General features: G+C 31.6%; 1 protein-coding gene across 1 annotated transcript in view; it reads right to left on the bottom strand.

The window, feature by feature from the left end:
* Positions 1-1027: 1027 nt before the first annotated feature.
* The window catches only part of LOC119832395, a 44842-nt gene continuing 27244 nt past the window's right edge, over positions 1028-18625 (bottom strand). The window contains exons 3-9 of the mRNA XM_038356068.1: positions 16974-17191; positions 15933-16071; positions 15166-15315; positions 14189-14332; positions 6668-6760; positions 3165-3314; positions 1028-1833 (exon numbers count right to left, since the gene is read on the bottom strand). Coding sequence (XP_038211996.1) covers positions 1319-1833; positions 3165-3314; positions 6668-6760; positions 14189-14332; positions 15166-15315; positions 15933-16071; positions 16974-17191 — 1409 coding nt within the window. The 3' untranslated portion in view covers positions 1028-1318. The remainder of the gene's footprint in view (positions 1834-3164; positions 3315-6667; positions 6761-14188; positions 14333-15165; positions 15316-15932; positions 16072-16973; positions 17192-18625) is intronic.

An 18625-nucleotide genomic window follows, 5' to 3' on the forward strand; every position in this document is an offset into this window, starting at 1 on the left:
TGACCCTTGGGAGCTTTAAGATAGTCAAGGTCATCTTAATTCGATGCTTACAATATAATTTCTTGTTCAGTAATATACATTACATTTAATTAGGTATATGATTAATACAACATTTTGACATGCAACTTTGTAGAGAAAGAAAATGTTAAATTAAGGAATAAATAATTTATATAAAACAACTTCGATTATAATTTTCTAAGTAAATAAATAGCACGTTTACAGGATTTTTCTGATGAAGTCGGTTTCGTCCTATTAGTACTATTATAAATTATATTTTCTTTAGGAATTCATATGATCTTCAAATAAAATGAACATTAAAATAAAATTTAATAACATTTTATACATTAAAACGATTTTGACTATTCTAATTTCGATCGATTATAATGTGGGTACAAATAAATAAATGTTTAAATATAAAATTAACACCATTAATATTTATTTAAACTGAATGATAATATTGTGTCTTATAACATGCAGTAGCTGTAGTTAAAACGAAAACTACACAAAATAGTACCTAAAATCTAAAATTATCAAGTGATATAAACAAACGCAGTCTAATTTATCATAATTCTACCTTATACAGTAACTTTTACATTTACATTTGCTCCCTAACTATAAGACACGAAAAAGGCACTGTGTTTTTAAGACCTATTTTCTAGCACCTAGATAAAAAATTATAATCATAATAAACATTTTATATGTAATAATAACAGTTTAAGAAACAGACTTCATTCTAACAATTTTAAAATATATTTCCGTTAGTTATTTTTAAGATTATTTTTAAAATCTTAACAGTTTACTATTCTAATATTAAATTTCCTTTCCCTTAGATGTTGTTATTAATATTATCCATGATAAGTTCACAACTGAATATATTAGTAGGTATTGTAGACTTTTAAATACAACAAATACATAGATATATAGGGTATATATCTATGGGCCTAGATAAAAAATAACAAGCATGGCGCATTTTCTATGAAAATATTCCAAACGAAATGCACCTTTTTAAACAGACGTCGCACGTAAATTCAGTATTTTGAAATACATATTATATAATCATTAATAACTGTAAATAGCACATAATATTTGGTAACTATCAGCCTACAATTATAAAATTGAAGATGAAGTTAGCTAGTTAGATAAATAATCACATGTGCAACAAACTGTACAGAACTTTTCCGTGTCTTCAGTTGGAGAACAGCGCACAATAGGAAAGTTTCAATTAATATCACAGTTGTATTTAAAAGTAGGACAAGTTCTACACGATCTAGAAACAGTAAGTCCGCGATACATCCGAACACTGGCCACTGTCTTGATGTCACCCGAAGTAATACTGCGCGTTCGAATATCGATATAAACTCCGCGTATTAGGGTCGGTTTCGGCTTGTACTTGAACTCTGGGCAGGGTTTTGACCGCAACTCCGCGACCTAACGTGCCGTGCGGCATAGTCCTGAGGGGCATTTCTATAGGAAATTCAGCGACCTGGCCGTACATGTTGGTACTTACGTGAGGATACGTGTTGGGCACCGGACGACCGACGTATCTATTGATTTTGGGGCTGAGCGCCACGTTCGAAATTTGAATGTCCTGTTTCATGGCATCTGTCATGTCTATGGGTCCGGAGAGGCTGGTTATGTTGATATCATTGTCCACTTCCGATATGCTGTCGTTGAAGCCGTTGGGAATGTCGGTCGTCGCGGACACGTCTGGTCCTTTTGGCTGTTCCGTGCTTTGCTTCTGGAGCACGCAACGTATGATGGCGATGATCACGCAAAGTAGAAGAACTGCAGCGACGCCGGCTATTATGTACACGTACATGATGTCGAACTGATCTGGAGACAAAATGTACTGTTAGCGTTTTAGATGGAAAAGGAGGAGCTACTGAGTTGAGATGCTCGTTTTTTTTACAATTGGTAACCTCATTGCACATCATGTTAAAATATTGCTACATTTTAATGTCATCTTTCAAGCAAGGGTGTATAAAATAAGATTTGGAAAAACGATAGTATTATAATCATAGAAATGTAAATGAAATATTAAATACGAATATGAAAATGTAAAAATATTACAATATTTTCGAGATATTTCCAAGCAACAGACTATTAAGATACAGAGAAATGTATTGTAAATTCTGCTCATAAATATGAACCACTTGCATATTTGTTGTCTGTCTCGTATAAGACTGGTCATAGGTAGTCTACAAGGCAGGTAGTGTTAGAATGGAATAAGGAATAGTTAGAATCACATTAATCACAATATCAGACATGAAATAATTAAGAATTCAATCGATAATGTTACTTAAAATGACCCATGTATATTTTAAGGGTCTACCAAGTCTGTTATAGCTAACTTTGATAAAAATTAACAAAACAAAACACGTTTAACGAAACGCGTTAATATTAAAGCGTTTAAGGTACAACGCTTTTATTTGAGTTTATTAAAATTACCTCTCTTACAATAACACGTGTTTAAAAGGGTCGGAGTTATCTCAATCGATTTGGTAAAAGGCAAAATGAATAAGTGTTTGACCCTTCCAACGTAGTTTGTTAAAAATATGTAAACCAAAAGCGAATAAATTCAAGTCTGAATGTTGTTTAACGCCCCTTTGAAATTTAACAAGCACGATTGCGGTTTCGTTCGGGATCAGGTACACGATTTTATCCTCAAAATTGCGAAACACGTAAATATTGTATGCTATGATTAACGGTAGTAAAATTAGATACGTTATTTGTTTATATTGTCAATTTATATAATTAGGGCTCAGTAATTAACCTTTCTAAAAGTACTGTATAGATTTTATAGGTGGCCTTTTGTGGGTATGTTCACAAAATATATTTATGATATAAGTACAAGCTAATCGACCAGGTCTCATTTAACAAAACGAATACGTATTTGTAAATTGTTCCGCAAAACCCTAAGAAAATTAACAAAATACAAAACTGCATACAAACTACTACGCACGACTAAAAGCCTCGAATTACCAGCTCCGAATTCCGAGACCGAACTTATCCATTATTAATTACTTCAGAAATATGTATTATTTCAAATACTTATTATAAAATTCTACAATAATTAGCAATATTAAATGCATGTTTCCTTATGCTTTGATAATTATTGCGTCAGTATCACTGAATAATACTGGATTTGCTAACATATCTCTTACCGTCTTTCGGCAAGTGATGACGTGGCGGTGCTATCGAGGGTTCTTCCCTGGTTGTGTTGATAGAATGGGCGGGTCGCTGCGGGGGTACTGCCGCTACTGCTGGCGCGGGGGGCACTGCTGACTCCCCCCACCAACGGTCTCCCGATTCATCTAGCAATGTATGAAAGAATTATGAACTTGTTGAATGGCCCTTTTTGTTGGCTATTTATATGTCATATTTTATTAATGATATCAAAAACAAAAACTTATACATTAAAATGTTGTAATGAGACCCATTTTCACAACTTGTTGATGAAGTATTTAATAGCTTTAAAAAACTTTTTAACGTATTTACAATCTTTTTATAATAAACACATAAACATTGTGATAATATAAAAAGACAAAGATGCTAAACAGCACATATCCCAAAGGTTTTGAAATTAAATTCAAATAAAACATTTTGAGTAGGTATATTTTTTTAGTAATGACTTTATAAAAGACGTAAAATATAATAAATAAAGTCGATTTTAAATTCACGCTACGTAAACCTGTCTCATACCGGAGCAAAGACTGCCTTATTTAATGTACCTACCGTCAAAGATCTCATAAAAGGTATACTTTTGGAACGAGATCATGTTCCAAGTAACGCTATTTAATATACATATTTAATATTGTCTAAGTACTTAATAAGCAGCGTTAGCTCAGTGGTGAGGACTCTGGACTTTCATAAGTCGGGGATCCGAAAGGAATGGGAACATATATGGGCTGATGATGATGATGAAGAACTTAAAAATAAGCCTACAAATTGAATTCAAATAAAGTCCAAATCAATGTACAAAACAAATAGGTACAGCAAATAACAGAATGTTATATTCTGATCCAGAAATCCGTTTTCACACTGATAAGCCAAAGGAAGGAAAGCAAACAAATCTTCAGACTTCTGGAGATAAAATGATGAGAGGATTAAACGAAGTCTTAGCTTAATTATATTTTATCGCGTTAGATAATTCTTGACAGGGTGGAGATACAATTTACAATTATTTAATCTACTCATTTTACAGTTATGTGAAATGAAAATGTAGTGTTTATAAGATAAACTCGGCAAAAATGAGACCTTCTTTTAAAAATTGTTTCAAAGTTTGTTGTAAGTTTGTTGTTGTCATATATCTATCCTATTTTGTTTATAGGGTTGAATGTTGAGGTTGGAAATCATGATTTGCTTACATCACCTAGTTTTGTACGTGTGAGAATCCCATACAATATTAATAATAATAATTATTACCCTTTTCATTTTTTTACAATCCGCTTCAGCTTCATATATTTATTCACTTATTTAAGTCTCAAAACTTAATTCACATTCAAATTATACAGCTAAATTCATTCTTTATGTTTAAAAGCGTTCTTGATGTATTATTATGTTTCTCTAAGATAGGAAAAATCATCTCATTTATGAGGCGTTGGGTTACATAAAAATACCTCCAGTTGCTTCTTCTTATCGGATTCTCGTTTGTATAATATTTTATGCCATTACGATTGCATTTGTTATTTATACTAAGAATTCAACAGGAATAACGAAATGAAAATTACTCGCAAACTACTGAATGAATAAATGCTATCTAGTATTCTCTATGTCTATGATTACAATAATAATAACTAGGGTCGTTTTTCGTCGCGGTTTGATAGAGGTTACAGAATTTTCTGGAAATCTTTTACGTCAAAATAGTTTATCGGAGATAGGATTGCTCGAAGCCGGATACGTAGATAGCTCCAAGAAATCTTACCCGAGAGTGTTGTTATATAAACCGGGTTCCCCTTATAACGAAACTGTTTGTGGGAAAGGGATCTTTTTGTTAAAGTAAATGAATGCAAAGATAGTGTGGGAGAAATTGGGGATAATTATGCTGAAAATTATTTAGTGATTATTCATTCTAATATATCTAGTAATAAAACGACTTTTATAGATAAGACAAGATGCACACCCTAAAAATATAATCGTTGGGTGTTGTAATTAATAATCACATGTCTTATAGTTGACCCCTGACTTAATTAAACCTTTACAACCTTCCTTTGTAGAAGTTTTCCTTTAAAATTATTTTTTTTTATGTTTACTGAAAACATTCAACTGAAGACTGCTATAAACAATATTTGAATCCCTTATCAATAAAAAATTTAATCAAAAACTAACAGTAAATATTTAATTATTCATTAGAGTTACATGACTAATAAAATTGAAATTGAAATATCAAAAAAAAAGCAAGTTTCAATTCTACTAGTTTCACAAATCAGTAAATACATACGAAATTCTTTAGAATTTCCTGTTATACACAGCAAACTGTCTCATTAAATAAAGTCTTCGCTTTTTTAAAACTTTCATGCTGCATACGAGTAAATATATTCTGAAAACTACGATGTAATTCCTTTTATCGTCCTAATATTCTAAATGAAAAATTGAAAGAGATTTCTTAACATTTTCCATTTAGAACATACACTGTGGATTTTCTTGTACGCTTTACATGAAATGTGAAAATTTCCTCGGATTTGTTAAGCATATTTTAATGAAATCAGACATTTCAAAGCAGAGCTAAGTTTTGTGAAATTTTTGTGGAACCGACATTTAAATAACTATGAATTCATAATAAATTTACTTAAGCGGAAGAGCGTAAGCATAATATTTATGATAGCCTTAAAAATCATGGACAATGATCACGCAGTAAAGATGTTTAATAAAACAATAGTTATTGCGATACTTATATAAAAGAAAAAAAAAGAAGAAATATATCTGTATCGAGATAAAACAGCAATAATATGTATAATATTTTGTAATAATGTGTTTTCATTGTACTCAGATTATAGGACTTCTAGACTCGTGCATTTAAAAATTTCAAGCAGAATTTATCTTACATTTTGAAAAGTCAAATAAAACATCAGGTGAAATTCTAAATTAAAATTAGCAATTCTCCGCTTGAAGAGTATTAATAATTTAGTCAAATTCTAAAACTCCACTGAATTTTAAGTCGCGCCTGCTTAAGTTCTGAAGACTTTTGTCGCATTTTAAAGTACATACATATTGCATCATCAAGAAACCTCAGAGAATTGAAAAATATACTGTAAAATAAATATAAGAGACTTTAAAATTTAATTAAGAAATTAGTTTTTTTCACGTGGCTTCACACACATAGTCTTACAAAATTCCCGTGGCAGTAAAATGTTGCACCGCAGTTAAAAGCTTATGACGCTATGTAGCCTCCAGCTACATCCAGACAAAAAACATACATAAGATATCTCCATTGTGACGTAAAAGAAAGACAAATAGACAAACACACTTTGAAAAAAAAGGATTAAGTATTTTAATTTAAGTATTTTGTATTAAAACAGATGTTTTATATATGGTTTAAGATGATTATATATCGATTAACAGTAAATTATACTGTTATTTTTATACACTTCATTTTTGCAATGTTGTAACAAGATATTCGTAAGAATTAAGCAGCTTTTAGCGTTGTTAAATTTTTAAAACCACTTACCGACATCTTCATGTTCAAGATCAGACACATCGTGGGCTACCTCATCCTCTTCAGGGGCACTCTCGTATCGTTCCTTTAGGACAGTCCGAGGCACTGAAACGAAAATTTCAACTCAATATCCCAATAATAGAGTTCAGAATCAACTAAAACTAATCTCAAGTGTGCTGAGACCTGCGCTATTAGAGGCAACAAAAAAGGGACGTTAATTTTAGATTTTGAGGGTGATTTGGGTTTAAGGGTATTCGTGTTTTAAGTGCCTTTTATTTTTACAGTATTAAGTGATGCTTGAAGGTACGTGACTTATCCGCTATCTGTTTCAATCTACGAAAAGTGGATTTGTTTTCAATTAAGATGTCGAAATTTTAAGTTATTTAAACAATGACGATTATTTAACAGTGTTTTATTTATGTTACTAATGGAGGCGTGATCTGTCGTTTAAATATATTTGAATTGAATAAATAGAGAAAAACAATAACAACAGTAAGCCAGTAATGCCAATAATGCCTTTTAATCCAGGTATTCCCAAGGGACCAGGAACCGAGCGGAGAAAACTCGGGTACTATCTATCTTTCCTTCAACTACACGAGGAAAGCTAGTACTTGAATAAGTATCTTATGTCTTTTTCAATATAAATATACAAGATTGAACGCATGTTAGTCTAATATATATTTATAGTGTTAGCATATACATGTTATTATGTTCACTTAACACATTCCTTGTGCAGGGCAATGGGCTCGACGCAAGTAGAACAATAGTCAGTTAATTCGGGCTAACCAATCCAGTATAATTTGGCTGGAATAACGAGGTACCCGGTGTATTAAGGAATAAAGCGCATTCGAAGGGTTTGCACATTAATGTAGTTGATGCAATGAAAACATTAACACTTAATTATATGTTATATATCCAGATATTATAAAATTGACATTAAATTATCCTGTACTAGCTGCGCCCCGCGGTTTCACTCGTGTAAGTTCGTATCCCGTAAGAATATCGGAATAAAAAAGTTGCCTATATGCTATTACAGTTGTCTAGCTATCTACGTACCAAATATCAGCATTTATAACATTAGTGGGATAGGAAGGAAGTAGGATAGGATAGGAAGTAGGATGTATTTGGTATGTAAACATGTATGTTATAAATCACAAGAAATCCTATCCTAAAAGGTATGTAAAAATAATTTATTTTACTGTGATTAAACTAATTGTGGATTGATTTTAATACAAATTGGTACAACTAATTTAAGGTTATATAACAGCTGGACTACATCATGTAGCAAACCATTTTATTTTCGCTCATAATATTGTTAGTTCCGTAATTAACAATATAAGGTTATAAAAACTGCTCTCATTTTATGAGATCCACTTATTATACAATTTATTCTCAGAATCAGTAGGCTTTAACTTCTGCCAAATATAAAACAGTAGCGAATACTAATGTCGGGAAGTAGTAGATATTTTGCGTGAAGGCCAAGGGCTCTGCTATAAATCTATCATTATCCATCATACATTACACATGAGTGACACTGATCGATTTTCTCTTCAGGCCTCGAACTATAATTTCAACTAGATACAACCAGCAGGTCACGTATAAAATCAAAGCTAAATTCTGTCTACTACATTTGTTTCCTGGCAAACGGAAAGAAAGGGTTTAAAACAGTTTAAGTTCAACCTACTTACAACAATGACACTTTGTAATAAAGTCACTAATCGTAAGTCGTTTTCTAATACTTACGATCAATCGTCACTGAAACGAGCTTCGATTCGAAACAAAGTAAGAGCACACTTCTTAAGTGCGCTCATATAAGTCGTGATGTTTTTATTTGGTAGACACAATACCTAATTGATTAATTGTTGACAGGAGTCTTTGGGTAATAAACTATAATCTAGAATTCAAGATTATTCCAAAATTAGTCTGGAAACAATACAAGCACTCGTCTACTTACTAGGTAGCAAAACTTTAAATGCCCGTTAATTGAATTTTACTAACAATAACTTCTGGTACTTTTGTCCAGACCGCACGGAATTCCTTTTACAATCTAAAGGACTTGCTTGTCGTCTATAAATTTTAAATTAATTGATGAATTTTAATAGTCTGTTTTTAATTGAGGAAAGTATGAATTAAGTGTTATTAACGTAAGGAAATATAGAATTTTTGATGCTTCTTCTACGCACCTATATTAAATTTGCAGTGATGTATTTAATTTATGATTAAAATGTTAATTTTAAGCTTTAATGTATATCTGTAATCGTATTACACTCATTGATTTCATAATCTTAACCTCCTTAGGTTAGATTTATAGACTGCAGGATTATTTGATAAATAGTTACCTATTAATATTACCATATTAACTGTCCACACTAACCTAACTGTCCAACTTTACAGTTAAACATTTCCCAGTTTCAAAGTTCAATTAAATTTAACAGTAACCGTTTCGAGAACATTCTGCAAGTATCGTTTCATTGAAATCGGATTGTAATGGATCAATGTTCAGTCATTTCAGGAAAGTGGCTAAATCGTTTGGCTAACAGACACTAGTGAGAAGCTTTTGATTGTAAAATTTGGATGGGTTTTACTATACATGTGCTAATGTCGGTAATGGTAATTTTATGATGCTTAATAAATTGTGTAATATTATTCGCTTCTGCTTATATTATTTTATTTATTTTAATACTTTTATTTTGCATAAAAGAAAGAAAAAAGAGATATATACAATTGAATAAATATTAAGAATCCAAACAAATACTTTTGTATTATTGACATATTTTTAGATTAATTAAAAACAAACCAAAAATAATAATAAGTAGAAGTGGAGTAGGAGAAGGATTTAAGTTGTCATATTCAAGGATCCGTTTATTTATAACCACAGCTTCAGCCGGTAATGAAGAGCCCGTCATCAACCACAGTATTTGACAGCATATGACATTAATCAATCCGCCCAAACTGCATGGGTCATAATGACTCAAAACATCACTCCATTGTCAGTTAATCGATGGTGACGAACTTTATATAAAGAGAACTTAAACATAGCAATTTAATTTTTATTTTTATAGTATTGAAATGCTTTTTAAATTAGACATTTTTAAAGAAGGAAACAATTCCCGCCTCGTGTTCAATTTAAATCTATTCTGCAAAACTTTCTCAACATTATAGTAGTCTGATAGATTCGAGAAGCTAATACAAGAACAGCATACTTCAAACATTCCATACTAACTTTGATAAATTCGGAGCGTGTGGTCATGTCGGAGCTCAATAAGTTGGTAAATTTCCTAAAGCAGGTATGTGCTATAACTGTTGGCATCTTAACGTGCTCCTTGTGCATGACTCATCAATGATTCAGAAGATAAATTTAAGATGTGTTTATAAACTCATTCGATATTTGTACAACAAATATGTATGTAACACTCGCAGCAATACAAAACAATTAGATTTTATAGCATGTCTTTAATTATTTTGCATCTAGTAAAATTTAATATCAATTCATGAATACAGCAAAGTTCACATATTTTTAAGTGCAAAGATATTGTTATTACCTATTAATAATTATTATAAATTAAATTATTTGAAAGATCATAAACATAATTTCTCCTATTTCGTAAATTAAGCTGGTCAAGAATGATTTATATGAAGAAATACAAATTTAAATGCAAAATAATTAATGCATTTAAATGATATGAATGTGACGTAATGAAATCATGAAATTATCTTCATTCAGAAAATGACCTTATCATGAAACCGTCATCGAAGATATTGTGTTGAAAAACACGAAAAAGCTGGACAATAAAATGAGGATGCTCGACCTCGGGGTGGCGATTCACATTTTTATATCCCATATGTATATGTGCGACGCCAGACTGACTGGATACTAGAAAGCATGATATTATGTTTCCGTATAAATTTCGAGATCTGGCTATTTTCAAGCTTAGAAAAACATTGAATTTAAAAACATTAGTGCTGTAAAATTTTTCTATTCTTTCAAAATTTCGAATTTATAAAGCATTTCAATGCTATAAAACTAAAAATGAAACATTAGTGCTCTTCATTATTTGATATTTCAAGAGTCTCGGATCACAAACTATCTTCATATTACATTTCACCGAAATCGGTTGATTAGTTTGGGCTACTTTGGGATTTGGGTTACTGTATGTACTGTACTGTATGTAGTACATAAGTAGTACATGTATACTGAATTTAAAAACATTAGTCCTCTTCATTATTTGATATTTCAAGAGCATCGCAACCATATCATGATAATATGTTGCTCTTGAGATGAGGTTGTATCCTGTTAGTTATGACGAGATGAATTGTTTAAAATCGAATATACAAATTCACAATAAATTATTGCAAATAAAAATATATCAAAATGTGATTTCAATCAAATGTTATAAAGCATATTTTGCTCTGACAATTGCTTACATGTTATGTAGTGTTATAATTGCATTATTATTGAAGCGAAACCTTAAAGGGATAATAACCACCGATTAGTATAACCAACATGCTAATATGACGTATTGTGTAGTGTGTAAGGAAACTAATACAAACATTTTTCATACAATCATAACAATAAGACACGATTATTTTACATTACCATTTTTACGTAATTCACGCTTACCCCTTTTTTTGGCACATAACAAGTAAACACGTGTTATGTTTTAACATATTATACCTGTGTATAATATATAGTAGAACTATTTCTACTATTACGAAAATTATGATCGTATAGTAGGTAATAATTTTACCATTTAATGTTTACAGTCTTACAAAATACTACTACTACATGATCTGTTTAAATTAAGAACGAGTTTGAGAGTCGATCGAGTTTCTTTTTACTGCATTAATTTTCCAATTACGTCAACGAAAAATGGGAATTGTTTATACAAGATAAAGAAAACAATAGCTCATTCTACAGTGATTTAATTTTAACAGAAGACCGGCAATAAATAAATAAATAAACGTTATCTTCACATGGAATAAAGCAATATTTTTGTTACATCGACTTCTGAACGTACGCGACATAACATTTCCATAAAGATCGACAACAATTACAGATGTGGTGCCAACTGTGGCGGAGTTGAAGTATGTCCCAAATAACCAAATATAAGGAATAAAATAAATTGACAGTCTTAATATGGATTTCAGTTCTCACTCATTGGTTTTAAATGTGTAACATATTATAGATAAAGTACCAATACGACATACAATTGATGCTCGAAGCATAAAATTATTACTTTTTAATTAATCTTGTACGAAAAATTATTTTGAAAATGTAGGCGAAATTACGAACAACGGATAGTTTAATTATATACTCAGTCTTGAAATTACACAATTTCCTTCGTATAAACAATAGTTATAGAAAAAATAATACTATGAGCCACACCAGTTAAGTATCAAAAGTACATAGAGATGTTGAAGTTCGAAGCGATTGCAATTGAATGAGATACGAGCAATATAAGAGCTTTTGTACACGATCAATATACTTCACGAGCAAACTTTGAAATTTTTATATTGATATTGCAAATAAGCAAATTCAGGTCGTATTATATAATTCTAAGTTGCGATGAATAGGGGAAGGATATGAGGTATCCAATTATTGTATCAATGGGCGGTATAAAATCGGTAAAAATGTGTATTTATTTTCTCATAGGCTTTCAAAACACTATTCAAAGTTTAAAAAAAAAATGCTTTAATTAATAATGGATTTAAAAGCAATGTTGAAAAATACAATTTCAACGTAGTACTTAATCAATATACAATTAGTAAAAGTACAAATTACGGTATTTAGTACTTAGTAGGAAAGAAGTACTGTATATATTTCTCTTATAAAATTTAATATTTGAGATTTAAATTTAAGAAAAGGTGACAATTTGAATACACCTTCGACTGATTAAGAAACTATTAAATGAAATTCATACAAAAACTTGCTTTAGGCCCTTGTAATAAAGATGGACAGAACAACACATTTTCGCATTAACAGAATTAGTAGGAATGTGTCAGTCATTTAAATTTCAAAGGAAATGTTGATATTATTGAAGATTTCCATTCCAGTGAGCAAATCTTATTAAATAGTAAATTTCCACATAATGATTCCCGTCTAGACATTTAATTTGTTGTGAGATTGATTTTAATCAAATTATGACTCGTAGAAAATTTAACTACAAAATATGATATAAAATGTAATTTCTGAATTCGCCTATTTAGAAATGTTGTTGTCGAAAATTTTGTGTATTTATGCACCTATATTTATCTAAAAAAACAAAAAACAGATAAATATCGATTGAAACTTCTCGCAAATATTTGTTTTGCAAAACAAACTAAATGTATATTAGGAAATTACTTTTCTGCGAAAACATACACAAATTCGACATTTTTTTGTAAACCAAAACATTTCACTAAGTTTCTTACGAAAAGTATACAAGTTGATTCACGTTTAAAAAATATTCGATGAACAAAATAGGTTCATGGTTCTTTCAAGGAAATCTTATATTAAATATTGATTTATCGCACGTTTGTTTTGATCGTAAATAACTAACAGTAATTGTATAGGGTACAAAAGAAAGTTATGTCAACAAGAAGTTATATCTGCTGGTGTCCTTGAGCACTTCAGACACGTTTCAGGGTCCCCTTTAATATCCGGAGATAGCTACGGGCTGACGATACTAAAAATACAACGAACGAAATATTGCAATTAGAACTTGTGTACTGTAGACAGCTGTATCCCGATCAGAAATGAACGTAACAAATGGCTCGAATAAAATGATTTTTTAATGATTATTTATTGTAGTTTGGTACACGGATATTTCTTAATAACTCTGGGCCGAAAGCTGTATTCTTGATTGTTCTTTTTTTTATAGTGGGGAAATCTTGCATAGATACCCACGGCCCCCGGGGATGGAGCCGTGGGTTATGTCGGATTCTTACCGACCCACTGTGTTCCGTCTAGCCACTTGAGTGAAGGGGCCACGGGAGCTGGTTAAAATACGTCCGCGACCATTCTTGATTGTCCTGAGCCAGGATAGCTAGTATGCAATAATAAAACAGTGAATTTATATGTGAAAAAGTGCCTAACTGTGTATTTTATAGCCTATATTAATCCATGTGTAGTGCATCTTCACGAATATTTGTTTTACATATACGTATATATTCTGTCGTAATCAAGAAATAAAGAGAAAGAAAATATTTCACTAAAATATTAAATGCTTTTGCGTAATTTACTTGTTTACTATCCGCGGGCCACGTAGTCAAAGGGATAGAGTACACGGTATTCGCCGCACAGTTCCCGTTCTCATAGAATTTCCAGGATAATAACTATCCTTAGTCTTTTCTCGGATCACAAACTATCGTCATACTAAATTTCACCGAAATTTGTTCCGTAGTTTGGGCTACTTTAGGTTTTGTGTTACTGTATGTACTGTACTGTATAATTACTTTGCTGTATGTACCGTACTGTATGTACTGTACTGTATCTAGTGTACAGTATGTACTGTATACTATATGTGAGGTATTGTACTGTAAGAACATACTCACCGCAAGTATAGACCACTTTCAGATACGTCCTACTGCCGGTGCGACACGGCTTGCCGAACATCTTACTGTCTGCTGACAGCACACAGCGTCTCTTCCCGTGACACTCTCTCATTGCAGTTTCGGTCGCATACGGTTCTAGGCAGGCTAAAATATGCACTTATTAGTGACATTAGCATTTAATTGAGTAACAGTTAATAAATAAATATGAATTGTCGTAAAAAATCTTCTATACATCCATGTATATATAATACTGCGGAAATAAATAAAATATTTCACATATCAACCTTTAAACGTTAATATAATATGAAGATATATGTATGTATATCGATTTTCACAGCTTTTAACTTTGCCCAAAATAATATAATAATTATTAAATCCTCACATAATGTCCGCGAAGATAATTTCATCAAAAGCATTTTATGCCAGAGGTCTATCCTTCGGCCGACTTAAATTAGGTACATAATACATAACGCACGAAAAAGTTTTGGGTTCATTACTTTAGCTTATTTTATTAAACGCTCAGAATAAATAAGAAATAAACCGTTCCTTTAAAAGAAATCTAATATTTTATAAAGCTAATTTACCTTTGGATTACAGATATATTTTTGAATACAAAATTATTTTTTCTGTCGTGTTTCTGGCTCTCATTACAATTTAGTGAGATAATACAGAATTGTGTAACTAGGTGATTTATTTTGAACCGTTATTTGGAATACATATCTCGTTATTTGGAGATGATTCCGTAAATTCAAACTTTACTGAAAGATATTTGGAATGGTAATAATATTTTTCATTATGTTTCAACCCTAAAAAAGGTCAAGGTCAAAAAAAGGCCTTTATACGATTAATATATAGTATGACATAGGCCGGAACGTAAGCAAAATTCAATTTTAATCATCTATCCTGAATAATAAAGAGCACATCAAAACATTCCCCGACAAGCTAATATCATTGACAATAAATAATAACACACTTACTTTCTTCCTTCATCCCTCGAGGCTGAGGGCATTGTATCGAATCGTACTCCGTCCTCCCATACTGCGCCGAATATATCGCAACCCTTGAGTGCGGGTTACAGCTCAAATGAAGCACATCGTTTTCACAGCCCACTTTACTTCGAAACTCATCTGTGGGATTTGCGACTTTATGCTTGTGGGGTAAGGGATAATTTCAATTCAACGAGAATACCGTTTGATTTGAAAATACTGTAAAATATATGTTTAAACGAAACTTGTGCTTCAAATTATTGTGTTTTTGTGATGATCTAGTATGCTTGTGTGTTTTTCTATTTAAAATTTATTAGTGGATTTAATATTATAATGGTTTAATTAATTGTTATATTGGAATGTAACTATAAAACTGCATGTGCATTTCCCGACATGCTTATTATGCAATGTTTATGCATACACACGTGTGTAGATAATTCAAATTGTTATCTGTCTCATTTACATGATCATACGCTAGATATAAAATATATTTAATAAATAAGTATTTAGGTATTTTACTCTTGTACTTTATAATAAATATTTTTTGTATTTATTTTATACATTTTTAGGTAAACATCACTTTTATTAATTAGAAGAAGGATTTTTCTATTAATTGATAATTATTTTATAACTAGCTGTGCCGTGTGGATTTCGTTTGAAAGAGTAAGAAATATACATCCACCCATTCTTCCTCCTCGCGTTTATAATATTACTAGGATTTTATAAAGACGATTAAATTAATGATAACAAAAACTTACATGGACGGCACTTATAGGCGACTTCGACGAATCTTCTAGAACCGGGGCACGGGTCTACGCCAAATGCTTTAGGGCTTGTATGGAATTTACACTGTCGTTTCTTCTGACACGCTTCCACCACCGTCTGCAACAACGAGTACTGCACATATAAGTTAGTATGCCGATTCTTTTTCAATACAATCTTTGATATATTATTAACATTTTGCAAAAGGTCATGAGGCGGGATTTGAAACTGCATCCCATTCGGTAGAAGAAATTCGATTATTTCGGCGCAGTAAGACGTCGCACACAAAAACGAAAATTCAAAAGTCCTGTCTAATACCGGTTTAGATAATCCACGAATCACGGGTCTTGTACGCTTAATCAGTAAACACGTTAATGTGTCTGGCAAACATTGTCTATTATACGCTCACCACAAACGCATCCATCCCATTACCCTTCATGAAAATTTGGTGTTTCGTTTTGTTGTGTGGTGAGAGAATAATGTCTGTTATTTCATATGAATCCACATTTCAATAACGAAATACCTACTGAATTGTTTTAACAAGTAACTAACGAATGTCGAATAGTTTTAATTGGTTGCGTATCGATGTGTAAATCTCGATATCATGTTATGCAGAATACTTATCTCATGAAGGTTTTTCAGATATTGATTTCACTTTTAAATAAATATTGAATAGTTGAAAGATTTGTCTTTTTATATGTCGCAAATAATCTCAAAAATAAGTGGGTCTATTTTAATAATTTTAATAAGCAAGCTACATAACAGGTCAACACGAACGAAGTCAGTGCAAGCAGTAAGTAATTGGTAAATTCAAAACTGCAATTTTTTTATGTATCGGATTACAGACATCTCCCAGGTATTTATTACTAAAACTTATATACAAACTGAATAATGTAACTATTTACAGATAATTTAGTCATAATAACGTTTTTCACGTTATGTTAAGTCTACCTATATACATATTTTGATAATTTTTGCTCAATCATCCCTCCATCAAACAAAATACAAATTGAGATTTCAGAACAATGTCGTCACACCTGCAAAGCGCTGGGCCAACTGCAGCTTGTATCGCCCACCACCTCGACGGCGACTGGTTGATACTCAGCCAGCTCTGGTGAACAGGAGTTCTGTGACGCTGAGGCGCCGTACTGCGCCACCTGGATGCTGATAGTCGTGCCTCTTGGACATATGAGTGTGACCATTTCTTCGTCGCACGCCGCCTTTTGATGTGTTCGTAGCGTACCCAGGAGGAGTTCTGTGAATTAAATCTATGTTTAGTTTTGATCATTACAAGCACAAACAGCTAAATGAAAAATAATTAAGTTTTAGTAACATCATACAATTTCTGGGTACAAAAATATGTGTTAATAATTATGGTTCGTTTAAGTCTTCTCAAAATTTAATAATTATGGCTGCTAACATTAAAATATTTAGATATTATGATGAGCAAATAATAAGTACATATCATATAATACGCAAAATTTATTTAGTGATACGTTATAGTAATAAAGTGGTTACATATAAACTATGAGAAAGGGAATTGCAAAAATAGCAATTTTAAATAAATTCAATTGCAATTAAATTATACCTTAGATTTACGTCATCAACAATGATCAACTATGTGACAAATACAGCTATGACTGTTATTTTATATTATTCCAAAAAATAAAATAGGTTTTTGCATTGTATTTTACTTTTTATGAGCACAAATGTCGGAAAATCATTTTAATTCCCATTGTTCTGGAACAGGAAACTGATAATAGATTTAATGACTATTGGCAGATATTAACACAATTATCTTATTCGTATCGGCTATTTGTCCATGTATGAAGCAATGACAATCACTAATTTGTGATACAATAATGCGTATTTCATAATTGTAAATAGATATTTTGAGTAAACTTTTAATTAAAGTCACAAAAGTCTTAAAAGGGACAATTAGTTTTCAATTTATTTCTGTTAACCTTTATGTGAAAATGGAATGGGATAAGAAAAGAAACGATAAGCAATATCGAATCTAAAACAAACAGCTTATGTTATCCTTCGTCACGCATTCAAAAGGAAAATGCCTAGTACATTCACCAAAAGGAATTTTCCTCTCTAATAAACATTATTTTCGTATAGTTTGGACACATTTTATTACAAAACTCACGAGAAAGACAGGAATACGAACAGCTGAGCAGGTAATGTAAGTTTTCGCTTTACACATAGCCCATTGATTAACCTAACATTGTTTACCCAGAGCTAGATTCTACATAGGTAATTGATTAAGTCTCATCCGAGCAAACAGCTTCCGAGAAGGTTAATAACGTCAATGCAAACTAATGATTATGCTTTAATCGCGTACGTGCCGCCATGGACACGTACTTACTGGTATATTATCGAGCTAATAATGCAAATTAATTACTTAGGTTAATCCGGTTCTGTAGTAACGATAGGTACTCATGAGTTCGACTGATTACGGCAATTGTTGAAGTAGACGTTAAGCCTTCAAATGGAAATCTATTATGTGACCGATTTTAAATACTTGCTCAGCGTCGATTGTATACGTGATCCTGGGTCAATATGTACCCCGTACGATTCGATTTGATTGGATTGTATTTACCATCATAAATATTTAGCAGACTACCAAATCTGTCAAACCATTCTATAACGAGCCAATTAGCAGGCTTGGAGTATTGGTGGAGGA

This window comes from Zerene cesonia, chromosome 15 (assembly GCF_012273895.1).
Source record: "Zerene cesonia ecotype Mississippi chromosome 15, Zerene_cesonia_1.1, whole genome shotgun sequence".
NCBI lineage: Eukaryota > Metazoa > Arthropoda > Insecta > Lepidoptera > Pieridae > Zerene > Zerene cesonia.